At 45.2% G+C, this 23,003-nt stretch overlaps 1 protein-coding gene across 2 annotated transcripts in view; it reads left to right on the top strand.

The window, feature by feature from the left end:
• Positions 1 to 23,003, top strand: part of MARCHF4 (membrane associated ring-CH-type finger 4) — a 699,606-nt gene that overhangs the window by 492,872 nt on the left and 183,731 nt on the right. For both annotated transcript variants that reach the window (XM_069616807.1, XM_069616806.1), the window contains exon 3: positions 20,873 to 21,065. In XM_069616807.1, the coding sequence (XP_069472908.1) occupies positions 20,873 to 21,065 (193 nt within the window). The remainder of the gene's footprint in view (positions 1 to 20,872; positions 21,066 to 23,003) is intronic.

Raw genomic sequence — 23,003 nt, 5'->3', positions numbered from 1 at the left:
ACCACAAGTGAGACCACGTACTGAGTAAATAAAAGGTGAGAGTAGCAATGCCTGGCTCCTCTCCGACAGAAAGGAAGTGAGTCATGCCAGGATGGTCCCAGAGAGGCCTTCCATGGCTAACTGGGAGATCAGGATGGAGTGGTCGATAGTGTTGAAGGCCGCTGACAGATCTAACAGGATCAGGGTCCCCACTCCACTGCGGTCTACCAGTATGGTCAAATCATCAACCACGGACACCAGGACACTCTCTCGTGCCCCTCCCTGGGTTGAAGCCAGATTGAAAAGGGTCACAATATGAGGATGATTCCAAGAAGGAAGACAGAAGAGGTGAAACTTGTGATTCCAGTAGTTTCATGGAAAAAGGGAGGAGGGAAATAGGCTGAAAATTAGAACATACTGTAGTGTCCAAAGAGGGCTTCTTAGTAAAGGGATGACTTTCGCTTGCTTCAGTTCTGTAGGAATCAGACCTGCCTGACAGGCATGGTTCATGGCATCAGTAACTACGGCAGTAAGCCTGGCATTATTGCCTTAAGTGTGGCCAGAGGGATTGGATCTGAAGGTGCGGCTGATATGAGTCAGCGGACGGCTCGATCAACGTCCTGTGCCGAAAAAATAGGGAATTCCACCCAAACCTGCATGGTAGTCTCGGGTGGGCATAAACGATGCAACAGTCACGGAGCATGTCCTCCTTAAAGCGATGGTTTGCTGAATTGTTTAAATCTTAGAGATGAACAAATCTGAGAGAGTCACACAAAGCCTGCGATGGCCCGACCCCTGAAGAGAGGTGAGAGGGGGATGAGAATGATCTCACCAACGAAAATAGTTCCCTGGATTGGTTCTGGGTACTCTCTACCTTCTGAGTAAAGAACGTCTGTTTGGCCACCAAAAGCTCTTGATGGTAACATTTGGTGATCAATCGCAGCCTAGCTTTCTCAGCCAGGCCATAGGAATGGTGCTATTTCCGCTCAGCGTGTCTCACTAGTAGGAAGAGGCTTTCAGTTAGTCACTAAACCATGGTTTGGAGGAGCCCTCCGAGCTTGCCTCAGTTTCAGAGGGGCCACTTCGTAACCACTTCTTTAAAAATCTGAGAGAGGGATGACAAATCACTATCGCCGAAGCTTCCACATTGAGCCAATTTCCAGGCCAGTAGATCATGGGGTTAAACTGAGCACCAGTCACGCCTCCGGGAGGGAAATGGATGTGCTGCTTAAGTCGGTGCTGCAAGGCGCCTTACCTTGAATGAGATAAGGCAATGGTCCAACCATATTACTTGCTTAACCAAAGGAGCAATGATGCTATCAGCTGCTGAATAGATAAGATTCTGAGCCCGCATGAGCGGGCTCAGAAATGTGTTGGTGTAGTCCTAAATCCATTAGTGCTTCGCAGAACTGGGATAGAGATGGTGGGGGTGGGTGATTCAGTCTCAAATTAAAATCTCCCAGCACAACCACATTTACATATTTGGTCTGAAGAGCCTCGACTAGGTCTAAGAATGGTTTCTGAAAAGTTGCACATGGATCAGGGGGCCGATATATCAATATGAATTGCCAGATCGTAGAAGCCGATACCGAATGACGAACCAGTAGAGCTTCCATCAGCCTGAGTGGTCCAACGGAATCGCCAGAAACTGAAGCGTGGTTCTAAATATGACTGCAACCCCCCCTCCCCCCACCATGGTGGGGCGATACACGATCCAGCTAAATAATATTATAGTTGGCTGGGAGGGCCTGGGCAAGGGCAGGAGCAGATGGCTCTGACAGCCATGTTTCTGACATGAACCCTACATCCCATACACCTTCCGCTAAGAGCTCATGGACAAACATAGCATGCACAGGCAGAGGCCGCGTATTCAGTAACAAAGAGTGCAAGAAGCTATCATCCATACAGGCATCGGGGTCATGCCTTACTAGATTAGTAGCAAAGTTATAGAGCAAAACAGTGCCTGAGGGTTGTAATGTAAGCAGGGCACCATGTCATGTAATTTCCCTGTGGAGTTTAGTCCGAAGAGACGGGTATGCGTCTGGTGAATTTTGGCATGCTGCTCGGAGCGAAGATACCAGAGAATGCATATTCAAAAGGCTTATTCCACAACAGATCTACCATGCATAGTCAGCAACAACTTCACACAGAGATTCCAGAACCCAATAGGAACACATAATGTTCACAGAGCGTTGCTTTTTAAAAAATATTTATTTTATTCTTAAGCTCTCGATCTCAATTCTTTAATTACACTACATTCCAGGGATGATTTAGCAGGTTTCATCACATTCTCAAAAATAAAATCAGAATTCGACCTCGGATTCCCTGGCCATTGGCCATGACGATCCCAAGTGTGCCACCACTCCCTGCATCATTGTTTTTCCAGTCCCACCCATCAATTCTCGCCCCCTCATGCCGAACCTCAGACAGGAACATGTACCGAAGAGCGCACCTGCTGCCATGCCAACAGCTCATCCCATCATAAACCCCATCGCTCGGCTGCGACTGCCCGCAGGGTCCTATGGCCATGGGTGCCTTAATAGCCGGGGTTCCAAAGCGGGCTGCTTGCCAGTGCGTTGCTTTGGGTGCCACCGTTGAACAGCTTACTGAGATGTGGAGGACAGCTGTTTTGGTGTCTATCATTTGGCATTTGGCAGAGAGCAAATTTGTCAACATGTGGCTGGATGGGGCACAGGGGTGACGTCCTTTTCCGGTAGTTTGAGTTTGGAGGACATTTTTTAAATAGTGTGTTGTAGGGAGAATGATTGCATCAACACGGTTTGCTCAGAGAGGGTGGGCTGTGGTCTTTTTAGCTGCCAGGGGCCAATGCTCCTGGGAAATTCTAAGATCGATCAAGCACATTTTGGGATTTGGGGTTGTTTTACCGAAGCGGAAATGTTTGAGGGAGAAAAGACCGAAGATTATTTTTTCAAAATAATCTTCGGTCTTTTCTCCCCTGAACATTACTGACTTGCCCAAACCCCTACCCACACCCCTACACCTACCCACACCCCTACACCTACCCACACCCCCACCCTCCACCTTTTATAAGGTCGAACATTTGGTGGTACCTTCTTTCAGACTTTTGGTTGGTTAGGTCATTTGGATTCACTCTTTTTGGCCGAAACCACATTTTGGCACAGGGAAACAGTAAATGGTCGTGGTTGGGCATGGGAGGAGGTGATAGTCATGTGAATTTAAATGTGAGTGTTGAGGGATGTAGTGCTGCGAGGCACAAACTTCAGAGAGATGGACGTGCTTGCTGGAGGTGGATTGCTGGTTGCAGAAATGTATCATGTCATTACATCACTCGGGATTGACGGGGGTTGAAGGAGGCAGAGTCATTTCAGAATCTGGACTAATGCCTTAGTTAAGGGTTTCACCTGTTGTGTTTTGTTGTTATAGTTTCTTTGAGTTGATAGATCACTGCAGATGGTATCTTTTCAGCACTGAAATGTGCCCAGGCATCACCACACCTAGCGGGATGATCTACCTTTCAGAAACTGTTGTTTAGTGCTCTGAGTTACTTGCCATTCTTCTTCTGGGATCCTTACAGATGAATCATACATAATGATTAGTGGCAGGGTGCTGTGCCACTGCTTTCTAGGTTGGTAGGGGCTGTGGGCACCCTTCCTTTGGCAAGGATTTCACAGATAAATGTTTTTTTCATTTGATTTGGTGTTGTTAACTTTATGATATTGGCCGGGATTTAAATGTTGTGTTCAGGCCTTGATGCCAAAATCAATGAGGTGAACGTCCGATGCGATGAATGCTAACCTTAAAGAAACTTGGTTCCTAATTGTGTATCAAACAAAGGGTGGTGACTTTTTAATTGGTTTTGTGTTTGCTCAGTACTTGCAGGGAGGGGGTGTACATGTCGCTGCCAAGGCTACTTACGGTGGTATCACTCAAAAACAAAGATGCCTTGGGGGAGAAGATTGTATTCGGTTTGTTTAGGGTTTTTATACAGCATAACTTTGCAAACTGAATTGCCTCTAAGCGCTTACCTAGTATGCAAATAAAATGAATAAGTCAAGAGAACAGCAGTGCATTGATAGCATTGATGGCTCGTCCAAAAGTGATCAAATTATCAATCCCCCAAGTGGGGAGCATTCCAAAGTGTGGAAGCCATGACAGGGAATCCTTTAACCTGGACAATGGGATCGACCAAATCAGATGACCAGAAGAGCAAAAGGATCTAATAGGTGATCTCTTTTTCAAAGCCCGAAGATAAGTCGAGCGACCTTGAAGCCGTTGGATCTGATAGGTTGGAAGGCGAATGTTACAGGCTCGTTCTGCTCCCACTCGGACACAAACAATACATTGGAGACCAAACGTAGAGAGAAATGGGCTGTAATGCAAGCCCACCAGTGCATGGGATGGGAGTGCTGCTCACTGATCTGCCCCTCCCAGGCATGGCTCATTCTTATATACAAACAGAGTGGCTAAATCCATTCTCCACCCATGAAACAGCACGTATTTCAGCGCCTCGATGCCCCAGGGCTGTAAGTCCGCTATACAAATGTAAATAAATAAAACAAGTAAATGAATAAGCATGTATAATATCCAAACCGGCCCATTTTGGAGAAAAGGGGGAAGGAGTAGAGCCTGCAGTTGTGAAATGCTTTTACTGTCATATCTGCGAGGCCTTTGAGATTGGATCCAGCAGTGTCGTCAGCTGTGTACTTCTCCGGGGGGTGGCTCATGAACTGGGCCGGGCAGCCTAAGGCATCACGAATTCCACAGCTGTGCGACCTCGCTAGGCACGGGTGTTCAGCTGTAGGCCCGTCTGTAGGCAGTCTCATCGCAGATGGGCCTCAAAGAAACCAGAAGGAAATGCAGTATCAGAGTTGGTATCAACCTGCGTAAAGGGCATTTGCACAATCGACCGTTGAGTTCATTAGATATCCAACTACTAGATGATATCAATTTGTTGCAAGAAAAAGCAAACTGCAAAATGCAACTCAATTGGTGGATCAGGAAAAATGAGCTCCTACAGATATCACTGATTTTAAAGTGTGGATTTATGTCCGCCTCCGTGAACGCCTCTTATTTTTCTACCCATTCAGAAAAAGGCACTGACTATTTGGCCATAATACGGAGAGGGAAATTGGCAGGATTTCGCAAAAGGTTTGATCCTATTCAAAGGGCTTTGTTCTTGGACGCATTCGGTTTAAGCTTCCTGTTTTTTCATCCCAATTTGGACTTGCCCCAATGCAAAAGGAAGTAAATTCCTCTTGACCTCAGATAACACACAGAAAGATGCGTATCAACAACGTCAGCATGATATTGAAACTGCAGCAAGACCAGAAGGTCCAATAAAGGGCATAAATAAACATTAAATAGTAAAGGAGCTAACCAATGAGGTGAACCATGAGGGACACCACAACCTCTCTGCAGCTGACGAGGAACTAAACTGAGTGCCTACAATACCACCGAAAGAATTCATGAACCAATAAAAGCCATGGTCGACAAGTCGAGTATGATGAGTAGACTAGGTGAGCCATCCACAGCCACTGTCAGCAAGTTATCACAAACCAATATCAGGGCTGTTGATGGTCATCATTTGGTCCACTTGGCTAGACTTAACCATTTTGGAGTCATTTTCTAAAAAGTGATGATTGCACGGAGGGGACAGTCAATGCGTGCACTGCATGCCCCACAATCGAAGTGCATGGTTTTCACTTTGAAGTGTAATAAATGCATGCAACTCCGGGCAGACCCATGCTTCCATGCATGGTTTTCACTTTGAAGTGAAATAAATGCATGCAACTCCAGGCAGACCCATGCTTCCATGCATGGTTTTCACTTCGCAGTACAAAGAAATGGGAAGGGTTCCCACCGTGGATGCATGTCCCGAGGCACTTACAATGGATTCGGATGGAATCCGCCAGCTTTTAGCATATGGAAACAGCTGGTGGACTCCATAGGAATGCAGTGGTTTTCCAGCAGTATGGAAATCACATTTGGCATTGGCAGGCAGAGTGAGAAGCAGATGCAGACACGCCAGCTGTGTTCTGTGTACACCCCCCACCAACTCCCTTCCAAAACCATAAAAATCCCCAGGAGTGCTAAAATAGGTGTACATCCATGCATTACACTTTTACACATAGATTTCAGACCTATTTTAGCACTTCAGAGCATTGCAATGATGACCTCTTTTGTACGTTACATAAGGTCTATGTTAGACTTTTACGACCATGTGTTTCTTTTTAGGTTAGCATACTGTAGCTTGGAGGCAACAGCAAAGGTGTGTTAGACTGAAATCAAGAAAGACCGTCAGTCTTTGCATTTGTTGGCATCGCAATAATTGGTGCAGGGCTAATGCTTGGAGCTTTGAAGAGCTCATTCTAATCTCACCTCCTACATGGACCAGGTCTAAGCAGTTGTGTGTATAGCTGTTTGTGTGTGTATGGGTGTGTGTGTGTGTGTGCGCGCGCGCGCCTGCGCACGCATGCCAATGTAGAGGTAAAATCTATGGCAGCAGTGCAGCATAGTAGTGCCGGTGGTAAAGATTAATTCAAAGCTTTCCATTCATCACTTTTTGGAGTCTATTGGGAGTCTCCCTAAGTGGCAAGCGATGTGCCCACACTTGGGGCGCTTCTGCCTAAGGAATCAAGGTGCACCTCACTGGTGATGCCAACAAGGCTGAGACATGTTTGGGTTGCTTGTATTCCCGTGCCATAGAGGCATGACATAGCGATTCAGAGTGGACTCTTCCTATTGGTGGCAAGGCCAAGACTGATTTGCATATGTCGATTCCTTCTGTAATGCGCTCAGATGGAGTAAAAAAATATAATTATGGAAGCTGCCCAGAGCCAGGCCAGTGGGAGAGATGAATTCAAAAATGTCTATTCAACACTTTTTGATGTCGGTTTTGCAACAGTGACAAAATGGTTGTTCTTGTAGTGCAACTGGCACTGCTGAACCCTGTTAGTAAACGGACGGGTCCCTGCAGACTGAACGTATTTGCAGGAAAATCAGTTTCATGACCAGGAAGAGCCAGGGACGTCATTTCACCAAAATGCCAGGGGTAGCGGAAGTGACATCACACGACCCTTGACCCCCTAATGACATCACAGGAAGTGATGTCATTTGACCCCACCCCGAAGTGATACCGTGGGAAGCGATGGTCCACACGTTTCACCCGTTGACAAAACAGGAAGTGGCATCACATACTATTGTGTACTATGAAAAATATGGTTACGATATCACTATAATGTGATGTATACATTTCATACAAGAATGGATCGCCATATCTACAGTTAAGATCAGTGTGTATAGGCCCACATTACCAAATTACTGTGAATGCAAGCAGACGTCCATGACCAAATGATAATGATGTGTTATTATATAGCACTTACGCTTAAGCGCTTTTTATAGAAAAAATATACACCCAATGTCACCCAACCTGTGTTGGTACTCATTTATCAACCTCAGAAGGATGAACGGCTGAGTGAGGCGTTTAAGAACAGACTAAATCATTGACTCACCCCCTGAAGTGTGCCTGAAATAAACCCTTAATGAGTCTAGCAATTATTGTATAGAATTCCAGAAAGACACATTATTTGGTATTCCTATTCTTTCTTATTTAGGGTCAGTGCTGAAAGTGTTAGACTTGTGGCACTCCTGCGCCAGCCACTCCAGAACTAAAGAGCCACATGGTGCTGGCCACAGCCCAGGAGATTGCGTTACAAAAAAAAAATTCTTTTTTTTTTAGAGGTCAGAGGTCGCAAGGTAGACCACAGAGGTCGCAAGGGAGACCTCAGAGGTCGCAGTTGCGACCTCTGGTGATCCCTAAATGACGTCCCTGGGAAGAGCCTAAGGCAAAGAAGTAACTTGGCACTGCAAAAGTACTCTTAGCACCGTGCAAAATGGGCCTAATTCACTCAAAAAAGCACTGAGTCTGGCTACTTAGTGCTTTCTTGTGAATTGGGCCCATTTAGTGTGGTGCAAAGAGTACCTTTTCAGTACAAAGTGACTTTGCTCTGCAAAAATACACTTGGCACCGCTCTGAGAATTAGGCCTGGTCGAACGTGTTTGTTGGCAGTGCAAAGCCACTTTTCTCCGCGCTAATTGTTCCATGAATCAGGCCCTAAATTAGGGATATGCAGTGTCTTAACAGTATACTCCTCTTAGCAACTGGCTACCAGTTATCTGGGTTGTTGTAGGTGGGAGGGCTTAACATAAAACATACATGAATGCCAATCACAGAGATTGCTCAATCATTTCCCTGCAACATGGTGCTACTGTCTGTACACAAGGGTGTTCATTGACTAGCTCTTTCCCCAGGGAGGTATTTCCATTGACAATCTTTTCTGATATGACTTAAATGAATTATTGAATTAAAAAGTGTTAAGCGCTCCTGATCTCGATCAGGGACTTTATGCTTGGCTCTTTTGAGGCAGAAATTAACATAGAGAAGGCACGGGAGGCGGGGATCTTGATTCTGGGACATTGCTAATCACACGAGTAAATTGATTTCTATAAATCTGTCAGCTCAGTAAATCCAATTTCCACTTTATCGGATTGGAATATGGTTTATAAGTCCAATCGAGATGAGGAATAGATTCCGCCGTCTGCATCCAGTACATTCTGCATTTCTTTTTAATAATCAAGCATGCCGAGGGTGTACGCCGTGAGCTGTGCGCGGCTCTCCTGTCTAGGTTATCTGCTGTGGGCGTGTAGCGTTTGGCCAAATTAGCCTTTTCATGTTCTCGTCTCCCTTACTCCTTACAAAGCAAATGTGAACGGATTAATTAAACGTTGAATAAATCATATCCACATATTGATTTTTTTTACTGGTCGATTTTCTGCAAATATATGCGGAGAGACCCCATGCAGCACATTCCTTTAACTCTCCAGCATTAGTTATTTGCTTAAACCCAACCCCTACATGGATTTGGGGAAAGTCCATTGTAAAACATTTGATGAATTCTTCTCCGATGAAATCTTCTGCGGTCAAAACTCTCTTTCCCAAATCAATCATTGCTTTATTGAAACAAATGCAGACTTGAACTAAAAGGTAGGTTATCTGTAAATCAATTGTTTTGCTAGTCAACACCTGGCCGTGATACAGGTGTACAGCTGTCGGGAATGAAAACCAGTATCAATACATTTATTTATTTGATAGGTGCCAGCTACGATACAAAGGCACTTTGTAGCGCCCCAAACGGACAAAGCAGAGGGGAGGATAAGGGGAAGGGAAAGAGGTGACTGATCATTGACTGCTTTGGAACCTTGCAGATCTGTTAAGTGCTAAGGGAAGGGGCAGAGGACAAGTGCAGGTTACAGGACAAAACCAGGTACAGATGGAAGTGCAGTAGAAAGTGTTTTGACAAGTAAGTGCCAGATTCAAGTTGTCGATGAGCGTTCTAAGCCACCTTCCAGAGGAGCAAGCTGAGTGTTAGGCGTCAAGGCATTTCTTAAACAGGAAGGTCGTAGGTTTTTTCTGGAAAAGCTTGTGATGTTCTTCAGTGTGTTAGGCAACTGGTTCTAGAGATCAGAACCTGCAGAGTTCAACATCCTACCACCAAATGTTTCCTGTCTGCAAGGACCAGAGCTTAAGAGCCATATGGACGATTGGGATCATTTATTTGAATGATTGAAGAATCTGCTCTGGTAGCAGCGAAACATGTGTTGAGGGGTTTTAAGGGGATTTGAAAAATAAAATGAGTCTATGAAGAACCAAATGGGAGTCACCTTTGTTCAATAACCAAACAGTTCCTTGTGTTTCTGTTCTAACTTTCAACTGGTTTGATGCAGAGCAGCAGGGTTTAAAGAGATGATTGCTTTCGCTGATCATTAAACATAAAACACTTACCAGATGCAAGTGCCCTTTCGCTGCAGCAATAAGGTGAATAAGAATGTGTTAGTTATGGTTGACTTGGGATGGACAAGGTTTAAGTTGGCCTGCTTGCCATTTCTGCCGGACAATTTGTAAATGAAAAACAGGGAGTTGGTCTTCATTGCTTCGGGGGGCCAAAAACCCGGAACAGGTGAGTCTTTATGTATCTGCAGAATCTGGGCAATCTTATAGTGGAGAGGAAGGGAATTCCAGAGACTGTTGCCTTGAGTGTGGAATGATCTCCCTCTCTGCCTTCTGTATCAAGCAAGGGAGATGGTTCTGAGGATCTGGAAGGCCAATCTATGGCGACGGCTCAACCGGTATGGCGCAGGGTTGTCCAACTCCAGGTCTCGAGGGCCCGATACATGTCGGATTTTCAGGATACACCTCATTAATATTCATGATATAAATTTGTATACACTTATTCTAAATGTATGCACATTTTTCCTCATAAATATTAATGAGGGATATCCTGAACACCCATCAGGATTCCGGGCCTCGAGACCGAGAGTTGACCGCTAAAGTGACTTGGTGAGATAAGATTATAACCTTCCACGTAGTGCCTTCAGGAGAAGGCGGGGGGGGGGCTTGAATTGGGACTGTTCCTGAATTGGGCATCAATGTAAACTCTTCCTCTCTAGGAGAAAGGGCACTGTCTCTAGTATTGTTTACAGTTGCATTTAAAAAAATATATTCTGGGCCCGATTCACAAAACTATTCATGACACTGGTGAAGGGATGCCCTTGTTTGATGAAAAATTGAGCCTGATGTACACAGCGCCTCTGCGGGTGCACGTGCCAACGGCATCTCCCACTTTTCACTTGTGCAATTATGCAAACCAGCTATTCACAAGCCGCGAGCAGCTCGAAATGCGTAAAAGAACTGGAAAGCATTCCTGCTGGCTTGCTTGAAACAGGCAGATAGGGGGCGCAATTCATGCTATCGCCATTGCTGACTCTTGTTTGCAATTCCTTTGAACCAGACCAGCAGCTGCACGATGCACTACTGTCCCGCTGGAAATCGATCCCCTAGATTCTTTTTTGTCTTGTTCTTCTTGAACATGGCACGCTCTTCAAGGGCTGTTATGGTGAAATATGCTGCTGGCCCCCACGTGAAAACTCCCCAGCCTGTCATTACAATATGGCAGCCAGTGCATCTTTTACTCTAGTATACCCTTCTCCCGCCCCCTAAAATGGGCAGGTCACGTCTGCGAATCAGGCGAGCTGTGCATATTAGAAAAAAGTACCCTCTGGGTGATTTTATTTTACGATTTCCGGCCTGCGAGCCCCAGCACATACTACAGGGGACAAAAGCAGAGCTAATCGGGAAATATCTAAGAAAGCAGGCAGTCATCTTGGGTGGGGATACAGCAGACCTCTCCGTGGTTAGTGTAAGCATGCGGAAGCAATTGGGGGAGGGACTGTCCTGTCTTCGTTCATTGGGAAAAGAAAACTACATTTTACCAAAGAAAGAAGAAAGGAACAATAAAAGGAAGGAGCAGACCTTAAATGCAACATAGCAATATTTGTATACCTGCGTCCATTACAGCAGATGTGCGCCCTAGGGAATCTAAATTCTGATTTTCAACACATTCGTTTAAGAAAGTCATAATTCTACTAAAGACACGGAGGCGGCGGATTATACTGTCGAGCAGCACAACAATGAACAAGCAAGTGATCAATAAAGCGAGAAAAACAACACATCCCATGAAATTGAGTCTTTAGTAGTTCTCCTTGTTATTGGTCCTAAAACATGTGACCTTATTCCACCAATAGACCATGATCACATCCATAAATCTGTCCACCGTCCTCTTTCTTTCGCTGGTCATCCACTTTGTTAATGGGTTATTTGTATCGCAACCGGTAAAGGGTTAACGTCTATCAAACTCGACAACAACGATCATGTTCCCGTCTGTTTCTTATCTCCCATGGAACCTGAAAAATAAAAAATATTTCCGATCTCTGGTCTCCTGGGTTGGGTAATCGTGTTCCATGACAGAAATACATCACACAATTGCATCATAAATGATGACATTATACATTTTCACAATTAAAAATGGTGGGATAATCCTTCGCCTCTGTGTCTTTAATAGAATTATGACTTTCTTTAACTAATGTGTTGAAAATCGGAATTCTATGTCAAGACCCAGAGGCTCGGATTATGCTTGGTTAAAGCTTACTTACCACCAACGTTGCTACTTTTTCGACTGGCTTGAAATAATATCTCTTGGATGTAGACTAATTTGTCCAATCTGCAGCTTTCAATATATCTTCCAGTGGAGCACCCTCACTAAATGCCTTACACGCCATTGCCCCTCTCGCCGAGTGAGTGACAAAACATGTAATATCAATTCCTGCTTGACTCATTACCCCCCATTTCATCCATCTTGCAAGAGTAGCTGAAGCCACTGCCCTGAAAGGTCCCCACAGAGCAATGAGGAGCTGAGATACCCCTGCGGCCCGTATATCTTTTGTCATGTTTATACACAATTGTAGACACCGAACTGTGCATAACTTTGGTTGAACCACGAATGAGGCATTCCGATCTAATCTATTGTTCTCAGATTAATTTTAATTCTCCAAGATATATAAAACGTCACCCATGCGGGTGTAAATGTTTTCCTATCGACCTCTAATGCCCTTCCGTCTAATACTCGTTTGCAGGACCGTGAGCATAATAGCATCATCAGCTTAGCCGATAACTCTTTCCTGGATAACTCATCGTTGTCCAGCCATGTTGTGAACAACTATAATACTCTATCTACATCCCACAATTGGTCATATTTCATTTTGGGAGGTCTGATCAGTCTGACACCTTTCAGTAGTCTGCATATCAATGGGTGTTCCCCCACTGCTCGTCCTTCTAACTGTATGTGCGCCAGTGAAATCATTGAGCGGGCTTTATTAATGGTTCTGCATGCATTGCCCTGCACTGCCTTCTGCGCTAATGAATTTGCTACATGCACTACATCTGTTTTAACCGGATGTACGTTCCTCTCCATACACCAGCTACTCCAGTTGGCCCATGCTGACCTGTATGCCTTCCTGGTTCCCGTAGCCGTGGACTCTTCAATGATGTAATCAGCATCGCTCGATAATCTCAGCCCAGCCCAGGATCCCCTGATATCGCTCACGCAATGAGGTTGAGGCTGCCTGATCCCACTAGAGGGTGATTGTCCCCCGATGGGTCCCGAATTATTGTTTCAATCATTGGCAGTGCAATCGGGTTGTCGTATGCCATCTCTAACAGGTCTGGGAACCTCTCTAACAGGTCTGGGAACCATGCCTGGCCCCTCCATGCTGGCATTATCAATATTATCGACACCTGTTGCCTCCTCTCTTGCACTAGAGTTTTCACTATCATCGAGAATGGCAGGAATGCATATTCTAGGAATGGGCACCAGTTCTGTAGAAATGCATCTGTCGCCTCTGCCTCTGGGTCTGGTCTCCAGCTGAAAAATCATGGCACCTGTCTGTTCAGCCTCGATGCAAATAGGTCCCTCTGAAATGGACCCCACCTCACTAACAGTCTTTGGAACACTGTCTCGTCCAGCTTCCAATTGCTGGCATCTCTTAGGAACCTGGAGTTACAATCGGCTATTTCGTTCAAGCTGTCCGGCAGGTATTCTGCTCGGTAGACATATGTTCCAGAATTCCTTCACTAGCTCTGCCAAAATTCTGGACCTCGTGCCGCCTAACCTATTTATGTACCTTACTGCATACACGTTGTACCTCTTGAGGAGGATGCAACATTGAGCTCTCTCCTGTGTCCAGCATTTCACTGCGAACAAGCCCGCCAGAAGCTCCAGGCAATTGATATGTAGATCCAACTCTTTCTCTGACCATCTCCATCCAGTCGTCAGATCTCCACCCCGAGCTCCCAAGCCCCATCTGCTGACATCGGATTCTATTATCAAGTCCGGTGACAAGCCAAATACGCCCTCCAATTCCATGCCTCCATATGCTGCAGACACCACTCCATCTCCTCTCTGACTTCCTGAGAAAGAGGTACCTTCTGTTCGTACGACACGCCCCTCCTGGGATGTTGAACTTTTAATCTATGTAGGGCCCTGTAGTAGAGCTGTCCTGGGGAGATCGCCTGTAAAATACCTCTACTTCAAACCCTGATCTGAAAACATGCTTCAAGCGTTTAACGGAAATGTGTTTTCTCTTGTTGCTGTGTACACCAGTCTCATCTTCGGTGGCTGATTAGAGGCGTGGGCGTCTAACATTATCAATGACACCAGAAAACATGCTGCAATTAAAGATGCGAAGACAGCCATCACAGGCGCAGGAAATGCGATTCCGCCCCCAGCGAGCGCGCGTGCCTCGGGTTTAATTACTTCCGCTCAGTGCCCCGACTGGTTCCGCAATTGATTTCGAAAGGTTACAAGGGGGATGCCTCTCCTCGGAGGGGTGCAGGGGATTTTGGCACAGACAGGCCTGTCAATAATGACAGCAGAACCATCAGCATTTCACAGCAGCTAAGGAGGGCGAGGGCGAGCTGTGCGCCCATTCAGGCGCACCGAGGTGAGGCCAGGGAGCTGTCCACACTGAGGTAGCACTGCAAACAGTAATATTGTGGTGCACAGACCTATGAGACTGTGATGTTACTGTTTGCCCAAATATATTATCCTAAGCACTAATAAAATCCAGTATATTTAAGCCAAACACCACACGCTCAGTACATGGAGCTGTAAACAGTTCCATGTACTGAGCGCGTAGTGTTTGGCTTAAATTAAATGTCATCCAAACTAGCACTGCCCGTAGGAGGAGAACAGCTGGCAAATGGAGTGAGAAACACTTGTGTATAGGCGCGTTACAAATGCCATATCATATCATATCATACCTGGCCATATGAAGACAATCCCTAGCAAATAGCTCTCTAATGTCCAAACAAGGGCCACAACTGTTGGCTTAGCCAGTGCTTGTTTTAACAGGAATTAAGTACAAGGAGCAAGTGTGATGACGCACGTATTAAAGTACCCAAAAAAGTAACCCAATACAGCCTGAAATCGGACTAGCAGACCACATTTGTTTTCCACCCCAGTTTGCGATGCACAAGAGCCAGTCAAAGGTTTCACCTTTAGGTGCTCACAGAGCTCTACAGCAGATAAATTAGCCCACTGCAGGCTCATGCGAACTATACTGAGGGCAACTGAACTATGGGTCCCAGAGCAGGACTGTCCCAGGTTGTGGTGAGGCCCGGGGCAACACATTTAGTGAGGCCCCCCTTATGATTCTTTGCAGTGAGTCCGCGGCCACGCAGCCGCAAACAGGAGAGGCGAGAAATGTCCCCTTGAGTTTATGTGTGGAAGAACCCAAAAATGGTTTATTATTATGACTGCATTAGGGAGCACCATGTGCGATTTAAAAAACCAGTCCTACAGTGTTACGCGTAGATGATGTTCAGTGGCAGCTGGTGAATTTTTGAACTGGAGAGGCTTAAAGGTTTGTACTAATTATGCAGGATCGGCAGAGCACAGTGAGGAAGCTGAAACCATACAAGGGTGCTTAAAAGGGTTTCTCGCTCTCGAGAACTTTTTAGAAACAATGGAGTCAAATGGTGCATTTGACAGCACTTTCTTTGAAAAATTGAGTAAAAAGCCATACAGTTTGCAATTGGTTTTGTATGGTAGCACACTGGAAAAACCCAATAGATGTAAGTCATCAACCATGCATAGGAGCATTTTCCAGTGCATTTCATGCTGCCTTTGCCCCCAACATATGCCAGCATAAAAACATCTCCATGATGGCTGTTCCCATGTATGTCCATGCAGTCTGCACCAATATATGGTATTATTCCAATTATCACAAGACGGCCAGCCAGCAGTGAGCTGAAACACTAAATGCACACTGAAAGTCTTTAAATTCTTCTTATTCTGCAAGTGGCTGATGTGGAGGAACCGGTGTTAAAAGGTAACAAGTTGATAACATTTCTGTATACCCCTTGGAAGTGAAGGCAAGCACTTCGAATCGTGCATTTCAAGCCCCAGAATGACATGAATATATTGCTGTGTTATAAGACTGCTTACTGGCAATATGGTGGCAGTTGCTAGGAACCCCCTGATTCTCGAGGCCACTTTCAACTGAAAGGACGGAAAGGCCCTAACACCTTCCCTTGCTTTACCCTTGATGCACAGTTACTCTGGGGCTAAGGGTAATTTGTTTCCTACATATTCAATATTATGGCATGTTTGTATCCATACTTGCACTGTGCGGAACCTGTCACCAGAGATAATGGACCAAAGAGACCTTTCTTGGTGCGGGGTGCATCCATTCCGTGGTATGCTCTGGCACACCTGGTAAGCACGACTAATGCCATATGTCTTTGTGATTTTAATCCCTAGCTATCTTGCTCTTGGTTGCCCTGTCACTTCCTAACTTTCAGCCAAACACCTGGCTCAAAGCATCTATTAGTCCATGACACATCTAGTATTGGAAGTTCAGAGTCTACCTCCCAAATTAGCACGCATGTTATACTCTTGAATGGTAGGGGCCGGCCCCACAATACAAGTTAAGGGGTGTGCACCAAATGGAACATCACGTTGCGTAGCTGTGCATTGCCACGCTGCTTCAAGGTCGGGGCAGCTTGCTCCTCTTCTCCTACTTCCCATCCGTTGGGTGAGGGTGGCATGGATACCAGCACTGGTGAGTGTCCCTCAGGCAAGTTTCATCATTTCCATTGAAATAGAATAGACAGAGTTTGATGGTCAAACACTGCTGATTGTGCGCAGTGAGAAAGGGAGGGGTACTCAACCATGAACAGGTTGGGAAGAAAGAAAGTTTCTGTTCTTCTTTATCACATGTCCTTGCAGCTAGCTGATCAGGCCAGAACTGGCTTAGACTAGCATCCTCTGCCGTTCCTCAGTGAGGTCATCCATGGGCACTAGAAGAACAAGCTGGCAAAGGTTGGGTGCCAAAACTTACCAAAAGTAGAAGCTGCGGTCTTAGCTTTTCACACAGGGTCTGCTAATACACAGCATAAACATGGTGCCATGAATGCTCCAACATGGAACCCAGGCAGCATGCATTATGCACTACACTAGTATATGCTACAAGGCACCAGAGATCACTGCATAATGTTCTATTGCCTAAGGGGGCTGTCGGATGGGTCCATAAGTACTTATAAGGCCCGCAGCCCGTCATCACGGTTGTCTCTTCACACTCAACATCTTAAAATATTTACAAGGCAGAATAAACAAATACAGTACCTTGGAGAGCACATTGCTAAGTTTCCTCACACACTTTTCAGATATGACTACCCCAGAGCTTGGGCGGCCATTTTTTTGGGACTTAGCAAAGTGGATCTCAGAAGAAAGTTCCTGTATGGGGAAAACTCTATGCAGTCAAAACTAATGATCTACCTAGCGTTATTTACCATTTCCAGGTTTTGCCAATGCATCTTCTCAGAGAGTTTCTGCTAAATATTTCAAAGAAGAATGTACATTTCACCGGGACCGACAAATCTCCAGGCAAGACTCTCAGTGCTTCTATGACTAAGGGCGGATTGGCAAATTGAGCTCATTTCCAATGGGCAGCCCAACTGCAGGTGCTTTAGCATTGGTCCACTAGTGATGCACAAACACATAAGGGAAGGAGCTGGACCAATGAGCATTGAGATTTCCTTTAGAGGTATTGATTTGGCTTTCTCCCTGCGTCTGACACATTTTAGATATCATCTTCGGCAGAGTTAAAACCGCACCATGTCACTGAAATAGGGCCTGTCATAGATACAAGATGATGTCTTTTCCCTCCCATCTATCTCCAGTTTCCATTAGTCCAGACTTTCCCCTAGGCTTTATCCATGGGCACAATTGCCACAAGGAGGTTAAAAACCTTGAATCATTTGTTTGCTAATTGTATACCCCTAGGATGTCAAGAATGCTAGCAGTCTCTCTCTAGGAGAAAGGGAATGATTTCAGTATTCTTAGATCAGACATTGGATTTCTCATCCCTTATTAAAGAAGAGGGTAGTAGAGATATCACAATATTAGAAGATGTGATCCTGTTGACTGTCCAGTCCAGGGACATCGCGACTCTAAATAAGATCTTTGACATCACCAGCAGCCCTTCCAAGGTGACGAAGCTGGAAAAAGACCTCAGTCTATCTACAGAGATGCCACTTTGGGGAAATATGTGGACCAGGTCATCCACACCTTTATTTACCCATATAAGAGAAAACCCACACAAAATATGTTTCTACCAAAACTTAGCCCAAATTAAAGTTAATGTGATCTTTCCATATGTTCATCTGTTCTGGCCTTTTTCTGGGGTGTCTCCTGGCGAGAGCCAATTTGGCTCTTCTATGGTGGGAATGTTGCATGGTGTGGCCATTATCAAGGGGGGTTCTCGCTCTACCTTTAAATTGATTACTAAAAAGGATCTTTCCTTGGACCCTCTGGTCATGATCGCTGGTGATGTTGAGCACCAGTAATGAATAAATGATCAATGTATAACGATGCAACATTTCCCAGCTGAAGCATGATTCAACATTACTCTCCCCTAGAAATCTTCCCACCCCCGCCCGTTTCAGAATGGAAGTCTAGTATTTGGAGGGGCTTGGCCACAGAGAAGATGTCAGCGATTTTATGTAAAGGATTTCCAAAGTATGTTAAATATGGAGACCCTGCATTGATATTGTCTCAGCAAATGATTTCCATGGGAAAAACCACCATTCGGGGGCAGTGAACTTGTTTGCTTTCGATTAAGTTGAACGTTTGTGCTCCTAACTACATCGATATAACAATGATTAATGTATCGTCTCTTGGAAAGTCGACATGCCTCATGTATGATCTCAAATTCATAATATGGGAAGAATTTTATATTATCTTCATTAATGTTTGTGGGCTTGTCTATGCTCTTTCTCCCTAAACTAAAACTGTGAATTGAACTCCCAACCAAGTAGCTCCTCACTATTAAATCTGACAAATCTCCTAAAATACCTACCCATTATTCACGAGAACGTGATAAATCTAGAGTTGTGTATTGCCAGTTAATTCAACTTTGGTATGTGGTGGATAAAACTTTAATGAAATCTCTTACAATGACTCACTCACCACTGGTACCTTACTTCTCTCCTGCGACCATGAGTTACTCCCCAGTGTCTACAGCCGGGTTTGAGATCCTGCGGCTGTACATATGTTTTGGACCACGACTTCTATGATCTCTCACGATTGGCTACGCTGGTTAGGGCTGATGGGAGCTGTAGTCCAAAACATCTCAAGAGAAAAAGATTGCAGAGCCCCAATCTACAGACTATTTCCTCCAGCCAACTGCAATAACCCCTTAAATATTTCGGATTTGGGTTGTTTGACCGAAGTGTAAAGATTTGTTGTGGAATTGACATAGTCAATTTCGCGAGAATCTGTTTTCACTTTGACAAAACAGCCCAAATCATGCCATACTGCAAACCTCTACCCCCTTCCCTTAGTTACCTTTTTTCTCCCCACTGCCTCCACCGCTCCTGCTGCACCCCTGTGGCTTCAGATCTGTCCCTATAATGCGGGTCGGATCCGACGCAGCAGGGTCCCTTTTTTTATTTTTATAAATCTTTAATAGGCCGGGTGTGGGGGTCACCCCCTCAACATTATAGTGAACAAGAGTGCGGGGGACACCCCCGCAGACCCCGCTCCCCTTGTTCACTATAATGCCTTTAGAATGGGAGATTTGATCGCAATTATTGTATTCGATCAAATCTTCGATCAAATCTCCCATTCGAACAACTTTCTTCGGTCAGATTGGGTATTACTAATTTTTCTACTATGGTTGCCATCTTGCCATCCCACCACTCCAATACATCATGCTTTCAGTCGCTGTTTACTGGAAAGAGCTTCTGTAAGAAACGGAGCTCCAATTTGTGGCAGCGATGGAAACCACTTTTGTACCTTTTATAATTTCCCATCTATGTGTCCTTGTTTTAATTTGAGCCATTTCTGAATATGAAGATTTGAAAAAAGTTTTGGGAACTCCATTTGCTGGAATTTCCTTTTTACTTTTCAGAAAGTTGCACAGTCTTAAAAAGACACTTGGCCAATTACATTTTTGACAGAACCTTTTTTACAAATGTCTTTAGTCAGTCAGTTTTCAACATGTAAGTTACTGGCTTAAATCTCATAACTCAGCATTTCATCTATCCAGTGTTAATTAATTGAGTAACATTGAATCGGATAATACTTAGTCTTGTAAATTATAGTCTTTCGAAAGAAGAAAAATGTCTGTAGGAAGCTTTACATACAAGCAATTATTATAAATATGGTGAAACCCAATCTGGAGAATACATCATTGGTTTTACATATTATAGCTGTGTGAATTCAGAGATGTTTCAGGCCTGAGTTAGAGTTACAGTTGAATGGGTGTGCATTCATTTCCAAATGAGGGAGGGGAATCTTTCACATGAAGTGGCCTTACATATGAAAAATGAAACCACATTGGGCAATCCGTTCTTTATTAAAGTGGTGTTCTTGAACATAAATCAAAATCAGAATGTAGTTTAACAATGTGAGTTGATGTGTGTTTCGTACTGTATGCTCTTCATCAGGGCTTATTGCATATATAATAGCTGCATCATTGTTTCAAGCCGTTTAATTGTATACACTGCACTCATTTATATAGTGCAGTGCAGAATGGGTCGATGTCCCATATGTTTGAAGCTTGAGTGTGGCAATAAGACCCCATTCCTCTAGGTGGCCACCTGCTTAGTATTTACACTTTTAGAGACTGAAAACACAAATTATGGTAATATATATTTTATAAGTCCTGACCAATCATGTACTGTGCAAAACATGTGTCATCTCAAATTGTTACCCTTACATTCTAATATTTATTTCTCATTAAACAAACATTGCAATAGTGAATAGATTCTCTGATAGTGTTGTGCTTCACAGATCCCATTTTAAACCCCACAACCACATGCCTTGTTGGAAAATAATGCAGGTTACTTAGATTGTATTTCTTCACTGGCTTCTTACTGCACAGTTACCTTGGCAATTAGAGATAGAGTAATTGTCACATTTTGCATCTTCTGTCTCTCCTTTCCTCAATGCAGTGGCAGGCCATCTCCCTGACGGTTATTGAGAAGGTTCAGATTGCGGCAGCCATCTTGGGGTCCCTCTTCCTTATTGCCAGCATTTCGTGGCTCGTCTGGTCAACCTTCAGCCCTTCGGCAAAGTGGCAGCGCCAGGATCTTCTCTTCCAGATCTGCTACGGAATGTACGGATTCATGGATATTGTCTGTATAGGTGGGTGACTACAAGATGATGTGGGCCCTGGTTCACTCAGCCTATCCTCTCTGAAAATGCCCTAGCATCCCCTAGAGCTTTAAGACCACATCCCAGTCTGGGTGCAAGGCCCACTCAGGCATGCAAGCTATTGCTACCAAGGCGGTGGACTGGAACCTTCATTTGTGGTGGAAGGTCCTGTGTCTTGTGAGAATATGTTGGCAGAAATTAGTGTGCTATGGGGGCAGGGCAATGCGTCAATATTTCATGGTATATGCGGAAAAGAAAGAAAATGGTGGAGGGTGTGGTTATCACTGATTTAACTTATAATTTCTGGGCAACAGCACTAAAAAGAAATCTTATCACTGGACAATAAATGTCAGGTTTTCCTTAAATTGTGAGAGCCCACAGAAAATGCAGTGAAATTAATGGCTGACACATCAGTAGCAGGTCGGCATGGGAACTGTGATGTGTACTTGACAGGTCTAACAAGTTACCACCAAGAACAGAATAACTGTCGGTTCAACAAGAGCCTGTGTTGTGATCTCTGCCTATTGGGATGGCAAGAGCTTGGGACCCTTAATGTTGGCTGTAGCTATAGACAACCTATGGGTTAAGGAACCAGGAGTGTCCAGGAAGGAAGATGAAGGCGGCTAAAGATAGAGTAGGAGAAGGCTACTGTTGAAGTGTGAGAAAGGAGTGGGTTAATGGTGCAGCTTGTAAAGACCGGTAGGGGGTATCTGTACTTCCGCTCTCTATATGGTAGAGGAGAGGCACAGAAGACCCCAGCCAAGATTCTCTATTACGGTAGCAATGGACGAGCAATCAAGGCCTAGCTTCTCGGGAGGTGATGCAGGCTGGTTCTTAAGTACAGTGTAGTCCCCAAGCCCCCACAAGGAATGTCCACACACTGTATTACTGAAAACACAGTCTTTATATAATTAATATTCAAAGGTTATGTACACTTATCACAATAACGCACTTTGTGCTCCGGAAAGTCAACAATGGTAAATATCTACAATTCTAAAGTGGTACCACTAATATTCGATTAGAGTGCATCAACAAGACGGTCAGAATGCCACACAGATCAATAGCAAGGAAACCAGCAATAGAGAGAGGAGGGAAAGCAGACGGTTGAAACAATAGGCAGAATACTGGCCCCTACCACTGGACACAGTTCTGAGTGGAGATCCCCCCACCTGGGCAACCTGAAAAATAAAGATATATAAAACAAGCCCAGTCCATATATTGTTCAAGAGTCTCGTTCTCTCCCATAATGTTTTTACCCCCCCAATGTACCTGGTGGAGTAGAGTTCGTCGGCGAGGTGTCGGTAGATCCTTCTTGAGTGACTCCCTTTAAGGCAGGAGCCACGGATCGTCGAGAGGCGTCGCGGACTCGGTGTTCGTTGTCGGGGAATCGACGGCCCTTCTTGAATGCCTTCCCTTTAAAGCAGGAGACACGGGGGGCGTCAAACGTCCGACAGTGAACCGGGTAGAACGGCGTCGATGAGGCAGCAGGCTTTGATCCGAGCGGTGCTCGTTGACAACAGAGCATTGGCGTCCTGCAAGGAAGAGGCGTGCGGGGCCCCTCGGTGACGATAGTTCTGGACCGCAAAGAGATGAGGAAGAACTGTGGCCCAGCAAGGGCGTCAAGTCGTCGGCATCTCTGCGGTCTTTAGGTGGCAGGAAACCCACCGGTGGATACTCCTCGGCGCGTCGACGGTCAGGCCTTCTCCAGCAGGAGAAGGCAGCGACGATGCAGAAGAGAGCGTCCGTTGATCAAGTGAAAGTTCTTAGGCAAACGGGAGCACAGCGGCTCCGGTCGGCGACGGCGGTCGTCGACAGTGGCGGACAACAGTCCGGGCGCTTCTCTTTGGGATTCCGCAGCAGTCCCCGTCTCCGGTCGGCAACCTGTCATAGGTCTGTCTACCAGGGAGCGTTGGCAAAGATCAGCTGTGC

This window comes from Ambystoma mexicanum, chromosome 9, assembly GCF_040938575.1.
Source record: "Ambystoma mexicanum isolate Mex_15411 chromosome 9, UKY_AmexF1_1, whole genome shotgun sequence".
Taxonomy (NCBI): domain Eukaryota; kingdom Metazoa; phylum Chordata; class Amphibia; order Caudata; family Ambystomatidae; genus Ambystoma; species Ambystoma mexicanum.
This window is presented reverse-complemented; position numbering and strand designations above follow the sequence as displayed.